Source organism: Diabrotica undecimpunctata, chromosome 3 (assembly GCF_040954645.1).
Source record: "Diabrotica undecimpunctata isolate CICGRU chromosome 3, icDiaUnde3, whole genome shotgun sequence".
Classification (NCBI taxonomy): domain Eukaryota; kingdom Metazoa; phylum Arthropoda; class Insecta; order Coleoptera; family Chrysomelidae; genus Diabrotica; species Diabrotica undecimpunctata.
In genome coordinates, this window is record NC_092805.1 from 60831664 (window position 1) to 60856967 (window position 25304).

The 25304-nt window shown below is 35.6% G+C and overlaps 1 protein-coding gene across 3 annotated transcripts in view; it reads left to right on the forward strand.

Moving 5' to 3' along the window:
* Positions 1-25304, forward strand: part of Ack (activated Cdc42 kinase) — an 81349-nt gene that overhangs the window by 37055 nt on the left and 18990 nt on the right. For 2 of the 3 annotated variants that reach the window (XM_072525984.1, XM_072525985.1), the window contains exons 8-12: positions 1078-1268; positions 13440-13700; positions 15629-16027; positions 16130-16417; positions 21743-22033. In XM_072525984.1, coding sequence (XP_072382085.1) covers positions 1078-1268; positions 13440-13700; positions 15629-16027; positions 16130-16417; positions 21743-22033 — 1430 coding nt within the window. The remainder of the gene's footprint in view (positions 1-1077; positions 1269-13439; positions 13701-15628; positions 16028-16129; positions 16418-21742; positions 22034-25304) is intronic. The other variant, XM_072525986.1, reaches the window with a different exon arrangement.

The window sequence follows — 25304 nt, forward strand, 5'->3', positions numbered from 1 at the left end:
CAATTTCCACTTCCGAAATCGTTCTCAAAATACAAACATCAGTAAATTAAACAAATTTTGTTTTTTTGTTACTTAGTGAAAAATTCTTCTAATAATTTAATTTTATGTGACTCATTTATATTGACAATTCAGACATACATTATACATTTTAAAGTAGACAACTTTAAAATGATATTGCCAATATTGTTGAGTTGCGTTCCTGGGACGACTTTACTTGTAAGTCGACCTGGGACGACATTCGATTACGTGAAATTTACTTTAACTTGAGAATATCCGTCAGAAAAAATCATAGCATGTAATTCGTCTTTAAAAAGACAAACACATGCCGTGATGACAGTAAAAATCTCCTGTTAGTGATTGCATAGTAAATTATGAGGGAAAAACCAGGAAAAAACCTCATAATACTATCCCGACATGGTAAGTATTTGGTCGTGCATTTAGTTTACTTTCAATAAACACCAAATTTTTTTCCCTAGGACTTTCCCTGGACTAGGTGAATTTGGTTAAATTGTCTTAAAATTATCTGAGGAATCTCCGGTATTCGTTTGCCAGGAGAGTTAAGAATTTTGGACTAGGTGAATTTAGTTAAATTGTCTTAAAATTATCTGAGGAATCTCCGGTATTCGTTTGCCAGGAGAGTTTTTGGACACCCAGTATAAACTAAATAATATGTTTGAAAATAATAATTGTATTTATATGAAATTATTTTAAAACAAGAATTATTATAAAACTTTAAACAGAGATTTAATGTTGTTATTAATCGGATGATATTTATGATTTTTGTTAAATTTTGACAATCGTTACGAATCGAATCTTTTAGTGACAGATATTCTTTTAATTTTTTATTTCCCATTTAATGTCTATATTTTGTTGGTTACTTTTCATGCGGGTTTTAATTTAAGCCTGCTTAGAGTAAATATATGATGACTAGAACGAATTGATCTAGAGCATTTTATTGTAGAGAAAAAAAAGGAATATAACGCCAGTATAGAAGCTTTGCTTCAAGAATAGTTTTTTTCTTATTATAAAATACATATCAACATACACTGTATTGTTATTATACTTGTATATTTTTAGCAAACCGCTTCAACATTCATTTATCCATACCGGTCATGGATCTGCATTCGGAGAATCATGGGGTAGCCCCTCTCACATCGATGAAATGTACCTGAAAAATCCAATGGATCCACCTGACGTCATGGGTCTGCAGAGGCAACCCAAACCGTTACCTGAACTCTGTGATAGAAGGAAATCTTCAAAGAATTGTTGTAAGTATAATGATAACTAGACAATACAGTTCTTTTCGAGGTCTGTTTTCAGTACCTTTTGTTATAAATATTGTTACAAACATGCTCTCGGCATGGCCCAGGTAAAGGTTGCATTGCATCTCTAATACCCTTCCAGAAGCTTCTCCGTGTATCGAGTGCGAGAGAGAATAACCGGTCACGTAGGCGAACTAGAGGTGGGACAACGCCAGAATATTCTCGAACGTAGTAACTGTAGTATATATAGGTGACAATGTTAGAAGTAGAGTTAGTTATTAAGATACTACCGAACTGTAAAGTTATAAATAAATATATGTATATAAATTCGAACCGCTCGTTTTATTTAATCTCGTTACAGTTGGTGTCCGGTGTGAGATTTGCAAATAAATTCAGCAGTGATTTTTGGAAAAGACTTTTGAACTTTTGAAAAGTATTGTTCGTCGGGAACATCCGCGTAGTTCGGTAGTGCCCTTTGTACGAAAGAACATTTAAAAAAGTACGTGTGTGCCTAAAGAAAGATGCTGCTAGTACAACTCTCAGTAAAACAGTTGCGAGAGCAACTAGAAGAACGCGATGAAGATTGCAACGGGTCCAAGAAGATCCTCCAAGAACGACTGAAGAATGTTCTTAACAAGAATGGAGATGATCCAGAGACATTCCATTTTCAGTCAGCAGAAGAAGCAGTTTTATTGAAGATAGAAGAAACTTCTAAAAAAACTGATGATAAATTCGAGACTGTTTCCAAAAGATTCGATGAAACGTCTCAAATGATTGAAGTAACTTCGCAAAAAATTGAAGAATCTTCTCGAAAGAACGATGAAAGATTCAATGAAACGTCTCAAATTATTAAAGAAATAGCTAGACAAAATGACGAGAAATTTGAAAATGTGTCTAGAAGATTCGACGAGACTTCTCAAATAATTAAAGAAGTATGTAATCAAAACAATGAGAAATTTGAAGAAGTCTCAAGAACATTCGATAACATACAGAAAAATGTAAACAACGTAGAAGACAAGATCAAACAGTTAGAGAGCATGATAACTAATACAAAAGTGCTACCAACAGTTAATACAATAGCCTTAGATCCGGTAGTGAAAGAAGAATCACCTAGAGACGAAACGACACATAATATGAGATTCAAATTGCCACCATTTGATGGAAAGTCTTCTTGGTCCATATACCTTAGACAATTTGAAGCTATTGCGACAGCCAATCATTGGACAGAACAAGAAAAAGCTGTTTCCTTGACTGCTGCTTTACGAGGTGATGCTGCAGATATCCTAAGATCGATTCCTAAGGGTCAAGAAAAATGTTACCAGACCTTGTTTACCCGACTAGACAAACGTTATGGAGATGCCCATCTACAACAAGTCTACAAGGCGCAACTAAGAAGTAGAATTCAACGAGCAAGTGAAAATCTGCAAGAGTTTGAAGCAGATGTTGCTCGTATAGTGCGGTTGGCTTATCCGGAGGTACCAGACAACATTTTAGAAGAAATTGCTGTAGATACCTTCGTCAATGGGTTAAAAGAAAGTGAATTACAGAAAGCTTTAAGACTAGCAAGACCAAAAGTTCTAGATGAAGCGCTCGCTATTGCCTTGGAACATGAAACAGCCAGTCAAACTTCACGGAGTCATCGAGTAAGAACCATTGAAGAAGGCGACGAACCAAACGATGAACGTCTGGAAGAAATGGTACGAAAAGTAGTTCGTAACACGATGCCGAAGAGACGCCAGCCCAGATGTTGGAATTGCGGTGACGTAGGTCATATTCGCCGTAATTGCAAGAAAATGATACAACAGTCGGAAAACTAGAACGGGTCGACAACAAGGGGCAACTGCCGACCTCGAGAAACACAGCCCCCATAGTAACTGTGAACATTACGTCCTCAGGTGGAATTCATAGCTTGTACATAGAGGGTCGTATCAATAATAAATGTAGATCGTTTTTGGTAGATACAGGTGCAACGAGAACTATTGCACGGCCAGAAGTAGTACGAGGCCATCTTAAATTATTGCCTGCAACAGTAAAGCTTAGAACAGCAACTGGTGAGATAATTAATACATATGGCGAGGCTAATATGTCAGTATCCATTGGCCAGACCACAGTGAAACATACAGTATTAATTGCAGAGATCTCCGATGAGTTCATATTGGGGATGGATTTACTAAGGAAAGTTGGGGCTGTATTGAATGTCAAAGATGGAGTTCTCGAGATCAGTGGTGAAGAGTTGCCGTTTCATGAAGACAAAGAAGACGTTATCAGCTTAATAACTACTTGTGACGTAACAATACCCGGTAATAGTGAGAAAATTTTGATGACCAGACCTGATGGTAACTGCCGAGAGGGAAGTTTAAGGATGGTCGAAGATGTGAATAATGCCGAGTTCCTAACGGCAAAAGCTTTGGTGAGAATTCGAGATGTCGTCCCTGTAAGAGTTATGAATTTAAAGGGAAATGCTATTAAGTTAAGTAAAAGAACTTTGATCGGACAGTGTGTTCCCGTGGCTTCGATTTGTTCCATGAATACTAATGAGAAACCGTCGAAATCTAAGTATCCAAAGGAGCTTGTTGAGACGATGATTAAAACGTGCCAAGACCTTGATGATGAACGAACAAAAAAAGTGAAGTCTATGCTGATAGAATTTCAAGATGTTTTTGCCATGGATAAGAAGGATAATGGCAAAACAAGCATAGTAAAGCATAAAATTAATACCGGAGACGCTCAGCCAATCAGACAACAACCTAGACGACTTCCATTTGCGAAAAGAGATGAAGCCGAAGACATCATCAAAGATATGAACAAACAAGGGGTAATTGAACCATCAAATAGTCCATGGACATCACCAGTAGTGCTAGTAAAGAAGAAAGATGGTTCAACACGTTTTTGTATTGACTACCGACAGCTCAATGCAGTAACTAAAAAAGATAGTTATCCTTTGCCCCGAATAGACGATACTTTGGATACACTTTCTGGTTCTCGTTGGTTCTCCACACTCGATCTGAAAAGTGGATATTGGCAAGTAGACATGGAGCCAGCTGATCGTGAAAAAACCGCATTCTCGATAGGATCAGGGCTTTGGCAGTTTACAGTTATGCCCTTTGGTTTATGTAATGCCCCGGCCACATTTGAAAGATTAATGGAGGCAGTTTTAAGAGGTCTAACATGGAAAACATGCCTGGTTTATTTGGATGATGTAATTGTGGTTGGAAGATCCTTCGATGAACATGCCAATAATCTGACAGAAGTCTTTCAACGATTGAGGGCAGCGAATTTAAAGTTAAGTCCAAAGAAATGTCACTTGTTTCGACGAGAAGTGAAGTACTTGGGACATATTGTAGCAAGTAATGGTGTAACAGCTGATCCTGAAAAACTTTCAGCAATTAAGGATTGGCCTGTACCAAGAGATAAACACGAAATTAGAAGTTTTCTTGGCCTATGTACATATTACCGACGTTTTGTCAAAGGATTTGCCAACATCTCCAAGCCATTAACAAAGTTGACAGAAGAAGGCAAAGAATATACATGGAGCGAAGAGTGTCAAAGAGCTTTCGAAAACTTACAAATGGCTCTAACCAGCGCACCGATTTTAAGCTACCCTAGACAGGCAGGAAAATTTGTGTTGGACACCGATGCAAGCAACAGTGCAATAGGAGCTGTTCTCTCACAAATCCAAGATGGACAGGAGAAAGTCATCGCTTACTTTAGCAAAGTCTTGTCAAAACCAGAAAGAAACTATTGCGTTACTAGGAGAGAATTGCTAGGCGTAGTAAAGGCTTGCGAGCATTTCCATAAATACTTGTATGGCAGAAAGTTTCTTCTTCGCACGGATCACGCTGCTCTAAAATGGCTTCTACAATTCCGTAATCCAGAGGGCCAGATGGCAAGATGGTTAGAACGATTGCAAGAATATGATTACGAGATCGAACACAGGGCTGGCAGAGTTCATTCAAATGCTGATGCCCTTTCGAGACGGCCGTGCAGTGCAAACTGTAATCACTGTCTTAAATTAGAAGAACGACTTTGCCCCGTGAGACGAACCACCGTCATTAATGATCAATGGCAGCCTCAACAGCTACAAGACGCTCAAGCAGATGATCCATGTATAAAAAGAGTATTGGATTGGATGCGTCGAAGTGAAAGACCTTCTTGGCAAGACATTAGTGCATGTAGTCCAGAAGTCAAGTGTTACTGGAGCCAATGGAATTGTCTAGTGCTGAAAGATGATCTTCTGTATAGAACCTTTGAGAACGATGATGGTACAGAAACTAAGCTTCAGTTGATTGTACCTAAAAGTAAAGTGTCAGAAGTATTGCGTCAGTTGCATGACGGTGCATCAGGTGGACACTTTGGTATCACGAAGACTCTGCAAAAGGTTCGAGAACGGTTCTATTGGGTGAACTGTAAAGATGATGTAAGAAGATGGTGCCGGAAATGTGAACTGTGTGCAACCAGTAATGGGCCAGCTGGTAAAAAGAGGGCACCCATGAGACAGTACAATGTTGGTAGTCCTATGGAAAGAGTAGCAATCGACATTGCAGGTCCACTTCCAGAGACAAATGATGGAAATAAATATATCCTGGTAGCCATGGATTATTTTACGAAATGGACTGAGGCCTATGCGATACCAAATCAAGAAGCTGCTACCGTTGCAGAGGTACTTGTTAAAGAATTCTTTAGCCGATTTGGTGTTCCTTTGGAGATCCACTCCGACCAAGGGCGAAACTTTGAGTCAACCCTATTCCAAAACGTTTGTAAATTGATTGGTGTCAATAAGACCAGAACGACACCCCTGCATCCTCAATCAGATGGAATGGTCGAGAGAATGAACCGAACAATGGGTAAACACCTGTCCAAAGTTGTATCAGAACATCAAAGAGATTGGGACCAGCACATTCATTTATTCCTAATGGCCTACCGCTCGGCCGTGAATGAAACTACAGGCCAGACTCCAACCTGTCTGATGTTAGGTCGTGAAGTTCGTTTACCCTGCGACCTAGAGTTTGGCTGCAGACCTTCCGAAGAACATGTTGCAAGCGAAGATTATGTCGACCGCCTGAAGTTAAGAATGAACAACATTCATGAACTTGCCCGACAACACATCCAGATAGCCAGTGACAGAATGAAAGATCAATATGATTCTCGATGCAAGAGTGAAAGCTATAAAGTAGGTGATCTTGTTTGGCTTTATAATCCACAACGTCGTCGAGGCTTGTCTCCCAAACTGCAAAGACAATGGGAAGGTCCATATGAAATTAAAAAGAAAATAAATGACGTAATATACCGAATTAAGAAGTTGCCGAAAGGTAAACCAAAAGTAGTTCACATAAATCGTCTTGCACCATATGCTGGCTCAAATGAAACAGAAGAAGCACGAACCCTTCAACATGAGAGCAACGATGACCGGCGACCAAGCTTTAATGAATTTATGTCAAATTACGCAGAGAGAAAGAGTGCTAGATTCGGCGTGACCACAGAAGTTCAGCAGGATCTTTTTAGTGTTCCGCATAACGTCTCTCTAGCCCACTGTGTTGCCCAAGATCTTGAGATGACTAAAGGAATCTCATCCGTATTTTATAAGAAATTCGGTCGTTTGGACGAGTTAAAAAACCAGCAGCCTAAAGTTGGAAGAGTACTGAGATTAGAAGATGGTTCTCGATCTTTGTTGTATATGGTGACTAGGAGGTCGTATACAGACAGGGCAAGCTACGAGGATATATGGCGTGCTCTAACTAATTTGAAGAAAATTGTGTGCAATTACGACATCAAGAATTTGGCCTTACCCAAGATAGGCCATGCACTAGATAATCTGGATTGGAAGATTGTCAGAAGCATGCTTGAAGTAATCTTCCGAGAAACCGGCGTACGAATTACTGTGTGTTGCATTAACCCGATGAGATCGTATCCTTCAAAGTCAGTAGACTGTTATTTCTTTCTAAAGGGTTCATGCAGAGCTGGAGAGTCCTGTAGATTCCGCCATCCTGTGCCTACATATAGAGTTGATGATCGGGACGATCAGATTTAAGAGGGGAGCAGTGTTACAAACATGCTCTCGGCATGGCCCAGGTAAAGGTTGCATTGCATCTCTAATACCCTTCCAGAAGCTTCTCCGTGTATCGAGTGCGAGAGAGAATAACCGGTCACGTAGGCGAACTAGAGGTGGGACAACGCCAGAATATTCTCGAACGTAGTAACTGTAGTATATATAGGTGACAATGTTAGAAGTAGAGTTAGTTATTAAGATACTACCGAACTGTAAAGTTATAAATAAATATATGTATATAAATTCGAACCGCTCGTTTTATTTAATCTCGTTACAATATAATTGTAAGTAACAAAAAACTGTACTTCGGTGATTATTTCTCAGAATAAAAGAAAAAAGTGAATCACTCACATATTTTTATCTATTCAGAATGAATATTTTTATACAATACTTTATAACTACGATACCAACTTAAAATACGATAATATTTTGTGTGTTCATTATAACGTAGAAATATTATTTCTATATTTGTTTTCTTTTACAATTAAACTATTTCTCATGCGCCAAGATATTCTAAAAAATATTTATGTTAAGAATGTAGGACAAAAGTTAAGACCTATTGTAGCTCCGCATGAAATGTGTTTAGAATAGTTAACAGTTATGTAAAATTTTAGACTTTTCTTCTTTGTCGTTCCAGTTATTTCCTCCATTAGTCTAAATATTCATTTTGCTTTTTTCTTTATAGAATCACAGTCGTTCGTTCTTTATTTTTGTGTCTTGAATATCATTATTTTGTCTTAAAACTGCCTCTATGCATTGCCAGTTTAACCTATTAGACAACGTTTGGTCTGACGACAAAAAAAGTATTTTGGAAAGAAGCAATTGAACAGATAAAATAAAAGTCTTAGTTAATTTATACTTAGGTAAGGACTTAAGTATCATTTAAAGCTAGACCGGAAAAATGGGGAAACTATATCAGGTATGCCAAAAACGGTGCTAATGATTATTGAACGACAATAAAGGTACTTGATGCTAGTAACATATCTCCTGTTGTTATTAATTTAAATAATGAATCAGTTGTGAATTGGATTATGAGTGATGGGAGGACACCGAGGAAGCAATTTAAATAAACTACTGTAACGCTTAAAATATAAAACCATTGATGTGACATTTGTATATAAAATTACAACATTTAAAAATTTGATAATAGGCAGCAGGGATACAGATTGTGACTTAATTGAGTAGAGTTTCAAGAAAACTGGTTCTCATGACGTCATACTTTCTATGATTATACTTACATATCGCAGATTATCAAACCAATACAACATTCTTTTCAAGAACTCCATAACTCCAAGAAAAGCCCGAATCCGAATTGGCTCAGCATTATAACTGGACATGCGCCAGTTAATGGACACCTTCATACAATGGAGCTGTTTCATCGATAATTAATGAAACCGAATCTATGGCATAGAACCTGAATCCGTCAACCAGATTTTGAATGACTGCAAGGCACTAGATTGTAGGTAGCAAACTAGGCATCAGCTAATTTAACAAAAAATCCCCTTAACGTTTTTTTTAAGAATTAAATTTTTTTTCATTCTTTTTTTGATACACTCCCAGAAAAGTACGCCACTGGCAAACGGGAATTTTGTAGACACGTTCATTCTGGTCAACACTTTAAACAGTATACGCTTCTTTCTGCCCTTTTATATATATTAAACTGGAACGTTATTGGTGATTTTTAGTATATTTACAATTGAAATGACTATTTTTTTCTTCAAATAAATCAATTTAAAACAGTTATTACAAAAGTAAGGAAACACAAACTTTATTTTTTAATCCATATTTACTGAAAACAATCCTGACCATCAGATTTATCTAGAATTATTGCATACAGTACTCGACGTACCCATAACACAACAATACATTAGAACTGAAAAAATGTTTTGGTAAGAAATGTACGTGTCAAATCTTAAATTGCTAGTAAATAGCTGGTATAAATAAAATCACAAAAAAAAACAGTGGGATTAGCCGAAATCAGTAAGATACTATCAATGACCATATTTTTTCACTTGATTGTTCTATTCGTTATTGCAGAATATAAGACCTCTTATTTCTTAAGTTTCCTCTTATTTTCTAAAATTTGGGTAGTTGGAGCATATATAGGACAGGACCATATTTTGAAAATGTTTTTAAACATACAGGGTCACCCATATTGACAGGGTAAAACAAACTATCTTTTTTTTAATGGTACACCCAGTATATTTTTGGGCTCTTCTCGATGTTCTCGTTTTTACAATATAAGGTATTGTAATGTAATGCCAGACGGAACCTAAGATGACGAACCACGCAAAAAAAGGAAAGCGAGAAGGAAATATAAGCCCACAATCAGATTACCAACATGGAACATTGCTTCTTTCAACAACAAAGACCAGGAGATAATAGAAGAACTGATAAATAAAAACATAGACATTTGTGCAATCCAAGAAACCAAGAAGAAAGGTAAAGGCCAAAGAGACTATAACCAATATTTTCTAGCATACAGTGGAGTGAAGAAAGAAGAACGAGCACGAGCAGGCATTGGTATACTTGTCCATAAAAAAATTAAAGACAATATAAATAACTGCCGTTATATCTCCGAAAGAATAATACATATGAACATCACAATAGGCTACGAAAAATTAAATGTCATATCTATCTATAGCCCCGAGAACGGCAAATCTAAGGAGGAACGAGAGGCATTCTACGAACAATTGCAAACCATCCTGGATGAAATACCTCATGAAGAGCCCTTAATTCTTTTGGGTGGCTTTAATGCACGAATCGGAAATGAAATAGTTCCAGGAGTAAAACAAAGATTTAATGAAAATCATGTCAACGCAAATGGAGAACTCATGGTTAATCTCTGTGCATTTAACGAACTGAGAATCAATAATACATTTTTCGACCATAAGCTCCAGAATAAGTATACATTTGAAAACTCCAGGGGGCACAAATCTATGATTGATTTTATATTCACTAATAGAAAAATCCACCCAAAGCAAATTCAAACACAAAGGGAGTGAACACAAACTAGTACTAGCAAAAATAAGAATGAAAATAACACCAAAACATTTTCTATAGGAAATCACCGAGGAAAAATTCAATGTAGAATCACTGTGGAGCGACTCTACAAGAGAAATGTACCAAAGGAGGCTAGCACATAAGATACAGCTGAAACAAATAGACGACATCGAAGATATAAACGTGAGCTGGGTAAAAATTAAAAATAAATTTGAAGAAGCAGCAACAGAAGCTCTAGAAAAACGCAAAGTCATACTGAACAAAAGAAACAATACACCATGGTTCAGAAAAGAAATAAAAGAGAAATGTAAAGAGAAACGAGAGGCCTATACGAAGTACAAAATATCAAATAATCCAGAATCCCGAGACACCTATAGAAGAATACGAAATGAAATAAATCAGTTAGTAAGAACAACAAAAACTGAACACTGGGAACAGTTTACAAAAAGGATGGAAAGCTACTTCTACGATACACAAAAACAAATATGGAGATTCATAAGAAACCAACGGAAAGAAATCGCAAAATTGAAGGAATACAATAACATACCGACAAAGAACTGTTTAAAGGAAAGGAAAATAATAATCAACACAATAACGTACCTGAATTAAGACACGAAATAGAAATCAGTTTTCAGGAAGTAGAGATAGTCATAAATTCACTCAAAAATAAAAATTCACCAGGACCAGACGGAATAACCAACAAGCTTCTAAAATACGGAGAAAGTATAACCCTAGAGACGACAAAACATATACAAAAACTAATATTGCATTGCAAGATACCAGACGCATGGAGAAACAGCATCGAAATATAAATCTACTGAACACCGCACTTAAACTTACCAGAAAAGTCCTAACCAACAAAATCAATAAACTGATCAGATGAACAACAAGGATTCGGATCTGGAAGATCCTGCGTAGACGCCGTATTTGTACTAAGACAAATCATAGAAAAGGCCATCGAGTACAATAAACCAGTGTATCCATGTTTTATAGACCTGACAAAGGCTTTCGATCGCATCCAAGACGAAGACGTCTTACACGTACGGTAAAAAAGAAACATACCAATTAATATTATACAAACCATCGAAAACATCTATTTCCATAATCGAATACAGGCAAAGAATGGAAAACTAATACAGTGTGTACCAGTACAAAGCGGGGTCAGACAGGGTGACTCGTTAAGCCACTTCTCTTTAATATAATAATGGACGAAATAATACAAGCAGTACGTAAAAGTTATGGTTACAGAATGGGGAACAAAGAAATCCAAATATTATGTTATGCAGACGACGCCTCATTAATTGCCGAGACAAAAGACGAGCTCCAAAGATTACCACACATCTTCAATAATTAAAGAAATACAATATGATAATATCAGCAGAAAAAACCAAATATATGACATCTAAATACCCACTACGATGTAAAATCGAAATTGATGGGAAAATAATAAAGCAGAAAGCAAGTTTTAGATATTTGGAAATAGATATAACTAGTTACGGAGATGTTGAAGAAGTACGACAACAAAGCTTAAAAGCAAGTAAAGCGGCGGGATCTCTTAATGACACAATCTGGAAGAACAAACACCTAAGGCAAGACACACAAAAACAAGAATCTATAAAGCAGCAATTAGACCTATATTAACATACACGGCGGAGACAAGACTTGACCCATCTAAAACAAGACAACTACTAGAAACAACAGAGATGAAAATCCTTCGAGGAATATCAGGGAAAAGTCTGTTGCATAGGGAGAGAAGCGAAAACATAAGAAGAGCATGCAATATAGAAGACATAAATGGATGGGTGACAAAACGGAAACAAAAGTGGAACGAACACATTAGTAGAATGGCAGATGATAGGATAGTACGAATAGTATGAGATAAGTCACCAAATGGACGAAGAAGTATTGGCAGACCAAGAAAAAGATTGTGCGATAATTTAACAATTTAGGAGGCTAATATTGAAGAAGAAACAGGCGAAGAAAAAGATTGTGCGATAATTTAAACAATTTAGGAGGCTAATATTGAAGAAGAAACAGGCTTTAAAGCCTACATACAAGAAGGAAGGTAATTACGTTTTTTATTAATTTCATAGCAACATTACCACACTGTATAAGAGATTTGACATCAAAGTCCGTTTATTTAAATATATTATCCAATATTATCCAAATCTGTTGTATTATAGGTATTTTCTGTTGTTGCAAATATTAATCCCTGACTGATTGACAATGGTGGAACAGTAGATCAACTAAATCTTGGGTATGCATTCTGCTCTATTAGCCGTTCCCGCTATCTTAGTATCTCATCTTTCGGGTACGGAAATATATGCGTAACTCGGTTCTTACATCTTTATTCATAACACAATATTTACAACTTATAGTTAATGATTTATATAGTATTTAATTGAAGATGTAACGCGATTTACTTGGATCTGCATGTTGATATCATTGACTACACGTAACTAAAATTACATCTGTTTAATTACACAGTACCGACTGACTAAACTACATTACGTTTATTAAGGGACCCGATTTCTTTCGGCTTAACTTTTTATAATATCAGGTTTCTATTACAAATCAACTCGTTACTAGGGCAAATAAATTTATAAAACTACTTAATCTACAAGGTTAACTTAAAGTGTAGCGAAAGTATTTTGAAACAAGACACGCATGTTATCCAATGCGTGGGCCCTAGCTTTCTATTGAAAAACAATTATTTATTGCAATAGAATATTTTTGATACTTGTAAAATTTTTGGATCATTATATTTATCTCAGTATTTTTAAGATACATCTTTTATACCACTTTAATACTAGTGGTGTGTCAACTAGTTAAACAGAATAACCATTTTTTTGCTATGACATCAGATCATATGATAACAACTAAAATAGCTTTAACATCGATTACTTGTCTTTAAACATTTTATACATATGCAACTATTGAGTAACTATTATACAGTTTTCATTGCAAATACGCAAAGATAGAACCAAAAGTCGTTATTTTGTTTTTAATCCAGTTATAAAGACATATGCTGAATTGAATTAAAGAAAATATTTAAATGCATTAAATTTTTGTTAAATATGTACCAAAAACAGTAAAATATAAATTGAATTTTTCCTGAATTCTTCTAGTAAATGGTTCATTGCGACGACCACTAGAAAACCAGTTCAACTACAAAAAATTAACAAACCAAGAAAGCTTTAAATCAAAAAAACCGCAGAGGCCGCCAGATCCAAAGATAGATACAAGTAGAGAAGGGGTTTTGGTTGACATATCACCGGAAGATGCTCCTGTTCTAAGAAAGAAGGAAGTAGTCACTAGTAGACCGGAGTCACGAGCTGTATCTTTGCTGGATGAGCCTATAGATGTACCTCAACAAGGTAGTGTCGTAGGTAATATATAAATATTTTTAGTATTCTTTGTATAGGTATTTATCTTTATTTGAATACTTTCCAATAACTTAAGAATTTACACTTTTCTTTGTTGAATCCGTACTCACTCGAATCAAAGTTTATAAAAAAAATCTACGCCTAAAATTGGAATAATTGTTACAAACTTTTAGGAATTTATAGTACTCTTAGGAATTTATGATTTATATATATACCCACCCTGTGTGTGACACCCTGTCACCGTCACAATAATGACCACACATACACAATATAATAGTGTTCATGAACTTATTACAATATATGGTGATTGAACATAGTACTGCGAATAAACTCTGTTAGTGTTTGGTCCATCATTAGGAAGAATTTTCAGTTTCAAAATATTTCGGCAACGTGGGTTTCATTGCTATTAAACGAAAATGAAGGAACTGTTCTGGTTTAAATTGCTCAAACGAGAAAAAAGAAGAGAAGAGAAGTGAAAATTGTCCGACACATTCTTGTATCTCTGGGTATAGTTTTGACCACATTGTTTTGGGATTGTTTAGTGGTTTTGTTATTGAATTTTCTTCACGGTTACCGAACCGTTACTAAATCCTTCTAGAAAGGCGGAGATATTCCACATACATTTGCGACTGTCATTAAAAACTCCATTTGGTTCAGACCTTTCACCAATTTTTATAGACGTTAACTAGCTTTCCAGGTGTAAGTACTCCTTTATAAAAAAAACAGGTTTATTATTAACTCTGTAAGTAGACCCTTCTTCTGTCTTACTTGTTATTAAGAACTGCTTTGCTCTTTATTTTTACATAATGACCACAAACCAACAAGTGTATGTTGTGTTGTGACGACAACAAGTTGTAAGCTCTTCAGATACTTAGACCACCTAAGGCAGGTCCATTGAATCTCTAGAATACGGACTAGGCCTATAGCGGCCTGTTCTTGGGCGTTTCTTGGGCCCAGGTTGCTCTGGGCTCTCATATCTGCTGTAATCAGCAGGGGTTCCGAATCCGAGCCTAGGATTTACCATTTCTGATAGGCCAGTGCCGGACACTTCCAGAGGCTCTGTAAAGAGGTTTCCTCCTCCTTTTCACAAAGACGGCACCGTGGGTCATACGCCAATCCAAGCAGATGAAGGTGCCGCCTGTGTCTCAGTGGTCGGTAAGCATACTGACCACTAGAGAGCATCTTCTACGGTCTAGATGGAGAAGTTGGGTTGTAACTTTTGGATAGCCCCACTATATGGCGCCTAGCTTGTCTCATACCTCCACAACTGGCCCAGGAGTCCTGGAACCTCCACAGAAGAAGCTCTTTGTGACTACCCCGACCAGTACTGAAGGGCACCCCAATGATAGGTTCGGGTCTCACAGGCATAGTGAATAAACCCAGTCTTGCCAGGGCGTCAGCCCGTTCGTTCATTTTCACGCCTGTGTGTCCCAGTACCTATACCAAGTTAACCCTATTGGTCAGCGCAACATCAGCAGGTTATCTCTTGACTTTGATACTGCCCCAGCAAACCGTATCTATTATCTCCTGAGCAAATCGTTTCTATTATATTCTGATCACATAGCAGGATCTCAAGGGTATTAATATACTTTTTGTTCATTTCGAGAAGGCGCGTGTACAAAATGAATTATTAGCTAGTATTTTGCTCATTTCAATGCTGATATGTTAACGAGTAATATGCAAAAAGGTTATGGACCAAAAAGAGTGCACATTAACTAATTGTTGCAAATGTGCATGTTATTGATTTTCAATTATTTATATTATTTTGATCTGCACCTACATACATCAAGTTCCAGGACACTGATAATAAAAGATAATCCAGATAATAAAAAATGATGTTTACAAAAGTTGTAAATTTTTTCGAACCTAATGAAAATAAACTGGGAAAGATAAGTTTTCATTTTACAAAGATATCCTTTATTAATTTTCAGATGATATCTGGCCTGACGAATCTCCACCTAAAAATATGGAACTGGCTCCTCCTCCATACAATTCGCCACCTTCCTACTACAATACAACCGCCTTTGCTACTCCCGAACCTACCTTAGATCCCTTTGACACCAGAACAGTATTTCAACCTGTTAGTCCCCAAAAATCGCTCTCTCCGACTACTTCCACACCTACAAGCACTTTTATCGATAAGATCACTCAAAATTTATTCGATACCAGTCCGAGTAGGAATTATAGTAGAATTCAGAATGCAAATTATAGCACCAGTACCAAAGTACTCCAGAATCTTTTGGAATCCAGTCCTAGCAAAAACGCAGAACCAAAGGCGAATTATGTTCAAGGGGATATATCTAATAGGAGTTTTAATTATTTCAGAACAGGTAAATATATTGTATAGAACTAAAATCATACTTTCAAATATGTAACCGTTATAATTTTACTTTTACCATTTACTCTTAATAATCTTAAAATTTCATTTTCAGACATTACAGAGAAAGACTCGAATATAGTTACTTCAAAACAGACTTCTGCAGCTCAAAAAAATTTGACCTCATCCTTTAATAAGACTGATAATAATCTAGACAATGATCTGTTGCTCTTAAAGTTAGAATCTCCAGAGAAGAATGAAGACCAAAAGAAGTTTTTAGCCGAGTTAGAGAAGTGTTTGCTGGGGAAAGACAATGAGATACCAGTTTTGGATCCACCACAACCAGTTAGGAAAGAGAAAAACAGTAATGGGGTGGCAGGGGCGTTTCCAAAAGTACAAAATAGTAAGTTTAATATAAGAATTTGAAAATTGTAGATACATTCGTAGTTGTTTAATCGTGTTTTGTCTTGTAACAAAAAGTCAATTTCGTTGATACATTTTATCCCCTTTTTAATATATTTACAACATGAAACTTGTGATCTATTTTAATCAAGAAAATTTGAAACCTATTACCAGGATTAAAGAAAGATTCAAACCCATTGTTTTTTAATTTCCATAGAATACAATGTTTTTAGCGTTGTACGAGGTAATATTACGATGAACGTGTTTGTACTTCTTTTTTATTTCTTTTATTTGATTTTGAAAACTGGGTATACCTGCAGGTTGTCCGATAACATCTACAGTAAATAAATATTTAAACCGTAGTAACCAGAAATTAAGGTGTTTTCATTGCATATTATAAGTTAATAGATGGATTATGATATAAACACTGAACAGAAATCTACCTCAGGGCTCCATCATTTTGATCATTCTGTTTATTCCGTGTTAACTAGAGTTTTCAGATCTAATTAATGCCTTTGTTTTTACCCCTATTGAGTAGATTGATGGATTCAAGATCGAAGAGCTTTGAACCTCGTAACGGGTATTATTCACACAAAATTACTAAAAACTGTAATAAAAATTATTATGTTTAATAAAACTGTATTAAACATGTTATCAAACTAAATTGAAAAAAATATATATGTACCTAAATTTTAAGATTTCTTCACTGTCAGAATCTGAGCTACTCATATAACCAGTGACCATTATGATTGGTTGAATGTTATTGTCAAGCATATTTTTTCTCGGGTATACCTCTTTTCGTGAAACAAGAAATATTCTTGCCTCCAGACATAGTATTTAAAAAATTCCTATGGTTAATAAGGGACGAACAGACAGAAAGAGTTGCAAAATTTGCTCCGAAAACAAAATTAGAAAGCAGACAACATGTCACTGCGAAAAATGTCCTGATCAACCCGGATTTTGTGTTGAATGCTTTGAAATTGCTCATATGTGAATCAAAATCAAATCAATATGTGAATCTTTCTGTATTTTATAGAATAAATAAAACTTATTTTTGTTTCTAAAACTCCGTTATATAATTATTTTTCTAGTAAACATTGTAATTTGCCATGTGCCCACCGGAGCCAGCCAGAGCTTAGCTATATTTTGAATTTTGAAAATGTACAGATTTTTTAAAAAGAAAAGAACTATAACAGAGTATGTATTGGAGATGATTCGCATAAAAAAGATCAAAATGGTATTAATAATAAGACCTATATAAAAGATCTCTTGTGCAATCATAGTGACCAAGACGACCTCAGCTACATGATGAAGAAACTACAAGAAGAATATACCAAGGCTGGCCTAGATATTAACCTCGCGAAAACAGAGTACCTCTCTACAAGTGAAGAAGACATAGAAGATCTACAGATTGATGGCAACGTAACAATCAAAGGAAATGATAAATTCAAATACTTGGGGTTTATAATCACGAAAAAGGCAACAACAGAGGAAGAAATTACACAAAGATTAGGACAAACAAGAACAGCAATCCGACAACTTAACTCAGTATGGTGGGATAGACACCTAAATATGAAGACAAAAACACAGATTTATAAAACATTAGTGCGAAGTATTATGACATATGGGGCTGAAAATTGGATCATAAACAAAAAAACAGCAGTAAGATAGTAGCAACAGAGATGAAATGCCTGCGAAGATGCTGCAGAGTAACAAGAATGGATAGGAGAAATAATGACGAAATAAAGCAAAGAATATATAAAGAATAGAAACAGACATACTAACATATATATAGAACAAAAAAGACTAAAGTGGTATGGACATGTAAGAAGAACTAGCGACAGCAGATGGATAAAAAGAATAACCGAATGGAGCCCCATAGGAAGGAGGAAAAGAGGACGACCCCGAAAATCCTGGAGGACCTAAGTAGACGCCGCCATGAGTAAAAGCGGCCTAAACGATGGAGAATGAGACAACAGAGAGAGAGAGAGAGAGAGAGAGAGAGAGAGAGAGAGAGAGATGGAAACGGTTGAGCGAGGGAAGGCAGTGAATATGTAGAATCCCTGAATATATATAACAAAAGATCTCCCCAATATATATCACAATTTAATAAATTGAGTTGTCGTAAATGTATCGAATGCAGATATTTTCGTATCGTATGCATCTTATGCAGATAGGGTACAACCCTAAATCAGTCGTCGTTATAAGTGTCTGCCATATTTAGTGTAGAATATCACGTTTTCCATTCCATCACAAACAAACAGTGATTATATAAATATAAAATATAATTAGTAATGTTTTTATGTAATTAAAAGTAATGTTTTTATGTAATTTAAGTGCTTATTGAGAATGGTGAATGTAGCCGAAACGTTTAAGCAATAATAAAGTGTTTTTAGGTCTAACAGAACGACAAACCCAGGAATTAAAAAAATTTCTATTTAAAAATTTACGGTCAGGAAATAACAAATTATATATATATATATATATATATATATATATATATATATATATATATATATATATATATATATATATATATTGATACTAAGACATTTTTATATTTTTTTTTTCGACGTTTCGGCAGGAAATCCATGCCTTTTTCAAGAAATAATATTGATTTGAGGGTTATCAGAACAAATTGCAAATCTTCTGTCTAAACATAACATTACGGTTGCTCATAAAGGGCACAGTCTTTTGAAAAAGAATTTTACTTACAAGACTAAAAACAAAAACCCCTCTATTAAAAAAATCGCATGTTGTGTATGAAATTCCCTGTTCGAATTGTGATGGAGTATATATTGGACAAACCAGTCAGCTACTTAATTCAAGAATACGTTCCCACAAATATGACAAAAAAAACTCAACCGCCCTCACTAAACATGAAAACGAAAAGAAACATAAATTTGATTTTGACAAAACCAAGATCCTAAAAAGTGAACATAACAGGAAGAAGAAAGAACTTCTAAAGTCTATACAAATCAAAAAGAATAATAACGCAATAAATGATAAAAAAGATGTCAAAAATTTAAACAAGATATATTTTAATTTAATTTAAAAACACGCAAAAAGATAATCTCAGAACGCCTATGATGTTAAAATAACTTATTATTTAAATGATAAACTAACATCAATAAACAACATATTAAATTTAAAATACACTTTACATGTAGTGACTTAGTGGGTCTGTCCTATGCTTTTAATATCATTTTAATTTGTGACGTCTATGTTTACTTGTTACTCTTGTTAGCACCGAATTTTTACATGCTTGGTAAGTCAAAAGTTTTTATTTTAAACTGTATTATGTCTTTGATAAAATATTTTTTTAGTCAATATTATTTCTTGAAAAAGGCATGGATTTCCTGCCGAAACGTCGAAAAAATATATAAAAATGTCTTAGTATCAATATATATATATATATATATATATATATATATATATATATATATATATATATATATATACACTCGCGAACATAAAATTCGGGTCACCTTAAAAACCGCCGTTATTTCATTTTTAACGAGCTTTATCGTAAATAATAATAACACAAATACAAACTAATGCATGTTTCTGAAAATTGTTGTCGGGTTAGCAGTTTCCTTTGTAACAAAGAATTTCAATAATGCCGATTTCGCGGAAAACTATACACTTCCCAAAATGAACGGTACCTGTAACTGCCGCTTGTTTTAAATGTCTTATTATGCTTCTGTGACTTTCTGTGTAAACGCAAGAAACAAACGTTTATTATTGCCACCATTAGTGTTTATTAGTGCCATTATTAGTGTTTATTATTGTTTATTTTTTGCCAAAAATACATTGACTATTTTAAAACGGCACGCATTGTTGCTTTTGTGGAAGGCGGTCACACTTAACGGCAAGTCGCAAGAACTGTTGGCGTAAGCCTTTCTACGGTTCAACGAGTGCTTCAACGCTTTCAGAAGACGAGTTTGCTAACCGGACGACCTGACTCTGGACGAAGAAGAACGACCACGGCACGAGATGACCGTTTCCTTGTGTTTCAGGCTTTACGAAACCGGACCTCAACTGCGGTTATGCATCGAAATTGCCTACAGGAAGTACGAAATTGTAATGTTAGCGTTGCAACAGTCAGGAGAAGACTTCGTTCTTCTGGACTATCTTCTCGGGCAATGGCTACAGGACCGCCACTTGACCGGGCGCATCGAGTTGCACGACTAGCTTTTGCTCGACAATACGCGCATTGGGGAATTAATGATTGGAGCAAAGTATTATTCTCAGATGAATCCCGTTTCTGCCTAACTGGATCCAATGGACGTGTAAGAGTTTGGAGGAGAACCGGTGAACGATTTTCACAAGCTTGAATTGCTCCAAGAATGCCATTTGGTGGAGGCTCAGTCATGGCTTGGGGAGGTGTATCTTCTGACTTCCGCACAGAATTACCGTTCATCGAAAATGGGTCCTTAACTGCACGAAGGTACATTACGGAGATTCTGGAAGAACATGTTATGCCCACCATGGCAGGGCTTGGAGAAGACGCCGTTTTTATGCAGGAAATGCGCGACCGCACGTTGTCAGGATCAGTATGCAATACTTGGACGAGGTTAAAATTACGAGGTTACCCTGGCCAGCTAGGTCTCCGGACCTGAATCCCATCAAACATCTCGGGGACGATTTGAAAAAACGTATTCAAACCCATACACTTCCTCCTAACAACGCACAGGAGCTTAAGGATCTGTTAGTGAGAGGGTGGAGTAACAGACCACAACATGTAATCTGGAGAAAAATTAAGAATATGCCCCGTCGTCTACAAGGTTATTAAAGCAAGGGGAGGCAATACACGATATTAGTCATTGAAATTCCACTGATGTTTTACCATGTTCTGTATTTTTCATTTTTTCTTTCGTATGTCTGTTTCAACAATTTGGTTTGTTTTCTGCTTTTTCAATAAAAACAATAAAAAAACCGTTTTTTTTTTCTTTCAAAACAAACATTGATGACAAATAAAAAATACATTAGCCTAAAAAAAGGTTATTACTGCACCAGATGCAAAAATATTCAAGAAACTTAAAATTTTCAAGGTGACCCGGATTTTATGATAGCGAGTGTATATTCAAAGTACTATATAAACATACATACTACAATCAAAACAAAACCTACAATTACCATTAGTTAAAGTAATCACCGACCATCAGTTCGATGTATGCTGTTGTGTACGGATAGACGGTTTAAGTTCATCGTTCATCCTGAATAATGTCATACTTATGCAAAGATTTAACTTCTTACCAAATAAATAGTACACGTGAAAGCCTGTCAGTATTGAACTAATCTAATATTTTTCTTTTTTTGTTAGAAACATATTCTAATATAGGAGATTTCTACGGAAAAACGTTTGACAATTCTCCGCAGAAAAACGATACGGCATCTGTGATAAACAAGATCTGGTGTGAATCGACGAATAACGGAAATATGAAACAAAATAATAAGAATATACAAATGGACAATCAAAATAAGATCGAAAGTGTTGCGAGCAATGGAGATAACGATCCATATCGGTCGACGAGAAGATATGATCCTGTGTACTCCTCAACCAACTCCGTTTTCGGAGGGGGGAATTATTATGATTTAACACCAGAACCATCTGGTAAGTAACATTATTTTTCTTTTAATTTTTCCTATTTATATAAGATATTCTTCATAAAAGTATACTCTAAGAAAAAAAATTTAAGTAATTTTTATACAAGCTAAAAAAAGTTAACATTTAATCCTGACCAGTGCTTCCTTTGTTTGAAATCACTTATTAGTAAAAGCTTAAACACTAAATACATATGTAGTTTTCACAACACCGTGTTAATATGTCATAAACATTTATCCATAAGTTCTTTTTGGAATGTAGCTTAAAGAAATTGAAAAATAATATTGATAAATCGTATAGATACACAAACTATTGCCCAATTATTTAATTAATATAGAAAGTGTGCTACTATGTGTATACAGTGTGTAAAAGCCAAATGGAATAAATTCATTATTTAGGTTACTGTACATATTTATAAAAAATCCCGAAATACGTCAAATTTAAATTATAACTTGACATTCTTTAACGTTAAAATGCAACCCCTACCTTCAACCCCCTTAGAATGACAGGTACAACCCCCACTTTTTAAAATAGGAAGTATAGGCTTGTGATATATCGTTTGAAAGGTCTTTTCATTCTCCATTCAAAAATGTTGTCGCTTTCAAGTTTATTAAGATTAATTAAGATAAAATAAATTAAAATCATGTGGTTACCGAAATTCGCTAAAATATACTCAAAACTTATTTCCCGTTTAGGTCTTGATAATGAGAAAGTGAACAAAAACCATAGCAATGTGGTTTTTAGATGGTAACCATTAAAAAACTTTAAAGAATTTCCGTGGCAACGTTATTTTAACACGCATTAGTAAATTGTTTTATTTTAGTTGTCAGTATTTTAATTTAAGTAAAAAGTTCGTTCAATTCAATTCTGAAAAATGGTTAGATTAACGGAAATGCATAAAATAACAGTTTTACAAATGATTGGTTACGGAGGTAACACCCGAACACAACAAGTAACTCGCCTATTTCATGAGAAATTTCCTAATTTACCGCCTATATCCCAAGGAACAATAAGTAAAATAGAGAAGCAGTTTCGCGAGTTTGGTCATGTAAGGCAGATAAAAAAAGCAGCTGCCAATGCACTGAGTGATGAACTCAAATTAGATGTGTTGCTTGAGTTTCAGGAAAATCCACATACATCGAGTAGACAGGCATCCACTACATTCAATGCTAGCCATACATCGATAGTAAACATATTATATATATATATATATATATAAGCGGGGATCCTACAGCTTCTGCCGCTTCCTGCATTTCGATCGCCATCTTTTTCTATCTCTCCAGGTGTCTTCATCAATTGCTCTATCTTTCATGGTTTCCATAACACCTTGTATCCAAGACTTGGCTGGTCTTCCTCGTTTCCTTCTATTACTTGGATTGTATTCCATAGCTCTTTTTGGCCATCTGTTGTCGTCCATCCTCTGTACGTGTCCATACCATATTAACTGTCTAGTTTCTATTCTTTCAGAAGTTGTATGTACTCTATCTGTTTTTCTTCTAATTTCAGAATTAGGTATACGTTCTACTCTTGATATACGGCAAGCTCTTCTTAGGTAGTCCATTTCAACCGTGTCAACTTTTTTCTTTCCTTTTACTGTCATTTGCCAACATTCTGCTCCATATGTAAGAATGGGCTCTACAATTACTTTGTAGATAGTCATTTTAGTTCTCATAGTAGCTTTGTTGGACCAAAGTATCGAATTCAGAATTTGAACACTCTTCCTGCCTTGTTGCACTCTATAGTCTATATCTCGTTCCGTTGTTCCTTTACTGCAGATAATACTTCCCAAATATTTGTATTCGTAGCACCTTTTCATTTGTCTAATTTCCAAATCCGGGTCTTCGTCTTCATTGCCTATTCGCATATATTCTGTTTTAGACATATTCATACTCATCCCCCATTTTTCGTATTCATCTTTGAGCTTTCTAAGCATATAATCTGCATCTTCTTCACAGCTTGCAATTAGTACTTGATCATCTGCAAAGAACAGCGTTGTCAGATAATGGTTGTTAAGCTTCAACCCCATTCCCGCACATTTTTGTCTCCACTGGTGCAGTGCTTCTTGGATATATATTTTGAATAGGGTAGGGGAAAGACAACATCCTTGTCTCAAGCCTTTCGTTACTGTAAATACCCTTGAGAAAGTATTTCCTGTTTTTACAGTGCTTTGAGGACATTTATAGATGTTCAGTATTGCTTTTAGATATGTTTTACTAAGGTCCGTTTTCGTCAAGACACTAAATAAGAGTTTTAAAGGAACTGTATCATAAGCCTTCTCCAGATCTATAAATACCAGATGCGTAGGGAGGTTTCGAGCTGTTCGTTTTTCAATTACTTGTTGAAGGGTAAATGTGTTGTCCACGCACGATCTTCCTGCTCTGAAGCCGCTTTGTTCTTCAATTTCTTTATACTCCTCTTCTATTCTTAAGTATTCTTAGTAAACATATTAAAAGAAAATAAATTGCATCCCTATAAGACGATACCTACTCAGGAGCTCATGGAAGACGATTTTGATAGAACTTTTTTTTGTGAGCAAATGATGGACATGTTGGATAACAATATTATCCAATTAGAAGACGTTATGTTTTCTGATGAGTGTATTTTTTCACTTAACGGCCATGCTAATCGGCAAAATTGCCGCTACTGTGCCACGGAAAATCCTCACTGGATGAGAGAAGAACACACTCAATACCCTCAAAAGGTTAATGTTTGGGCAGGGATTGTAGGAAACAATATCATTGGTCCCTTTTTCATTGAGAGCAACTTGAATGGCAACAATTATTTGGCACTACTTCAAAATGATGTCATTCCAACGTTGGCAAATTTATATCCTGATCCAGGAAACCCTCAAGTTCCAGCGAATACGATATGGTTTCAGCAGGATGGAGCACCACCACATTACCAACTTAATGTCCGGCAGTACCTCGATACAATATTTCCCAATCGGTGGATAGGGAGGCGAGGATCGATTGAATGGCCAGCGCGATCACCTGATCTTACATTATTAGATTTCTTTTTATGGGGATCTGTGAAGAGCCATGTGTACAAAACGAAACCTTCTGATTTAAATGACTTAAAAGAACGAATAACGCTTGCGATTAGGTCGATCACGCCTGTTATGTTAAATAATGTTAGAAGACAGTTTTATTTGAGATTAGGATATTGCCAAGACGTTCGCGGTGAACATTTTGAATATCTACTTCATTAACATTCATAGTTCTTTTTCGTGTTCTACATTTTATTACGTTTTGCATTACATTTTAGTTTTTGATTGTATTGT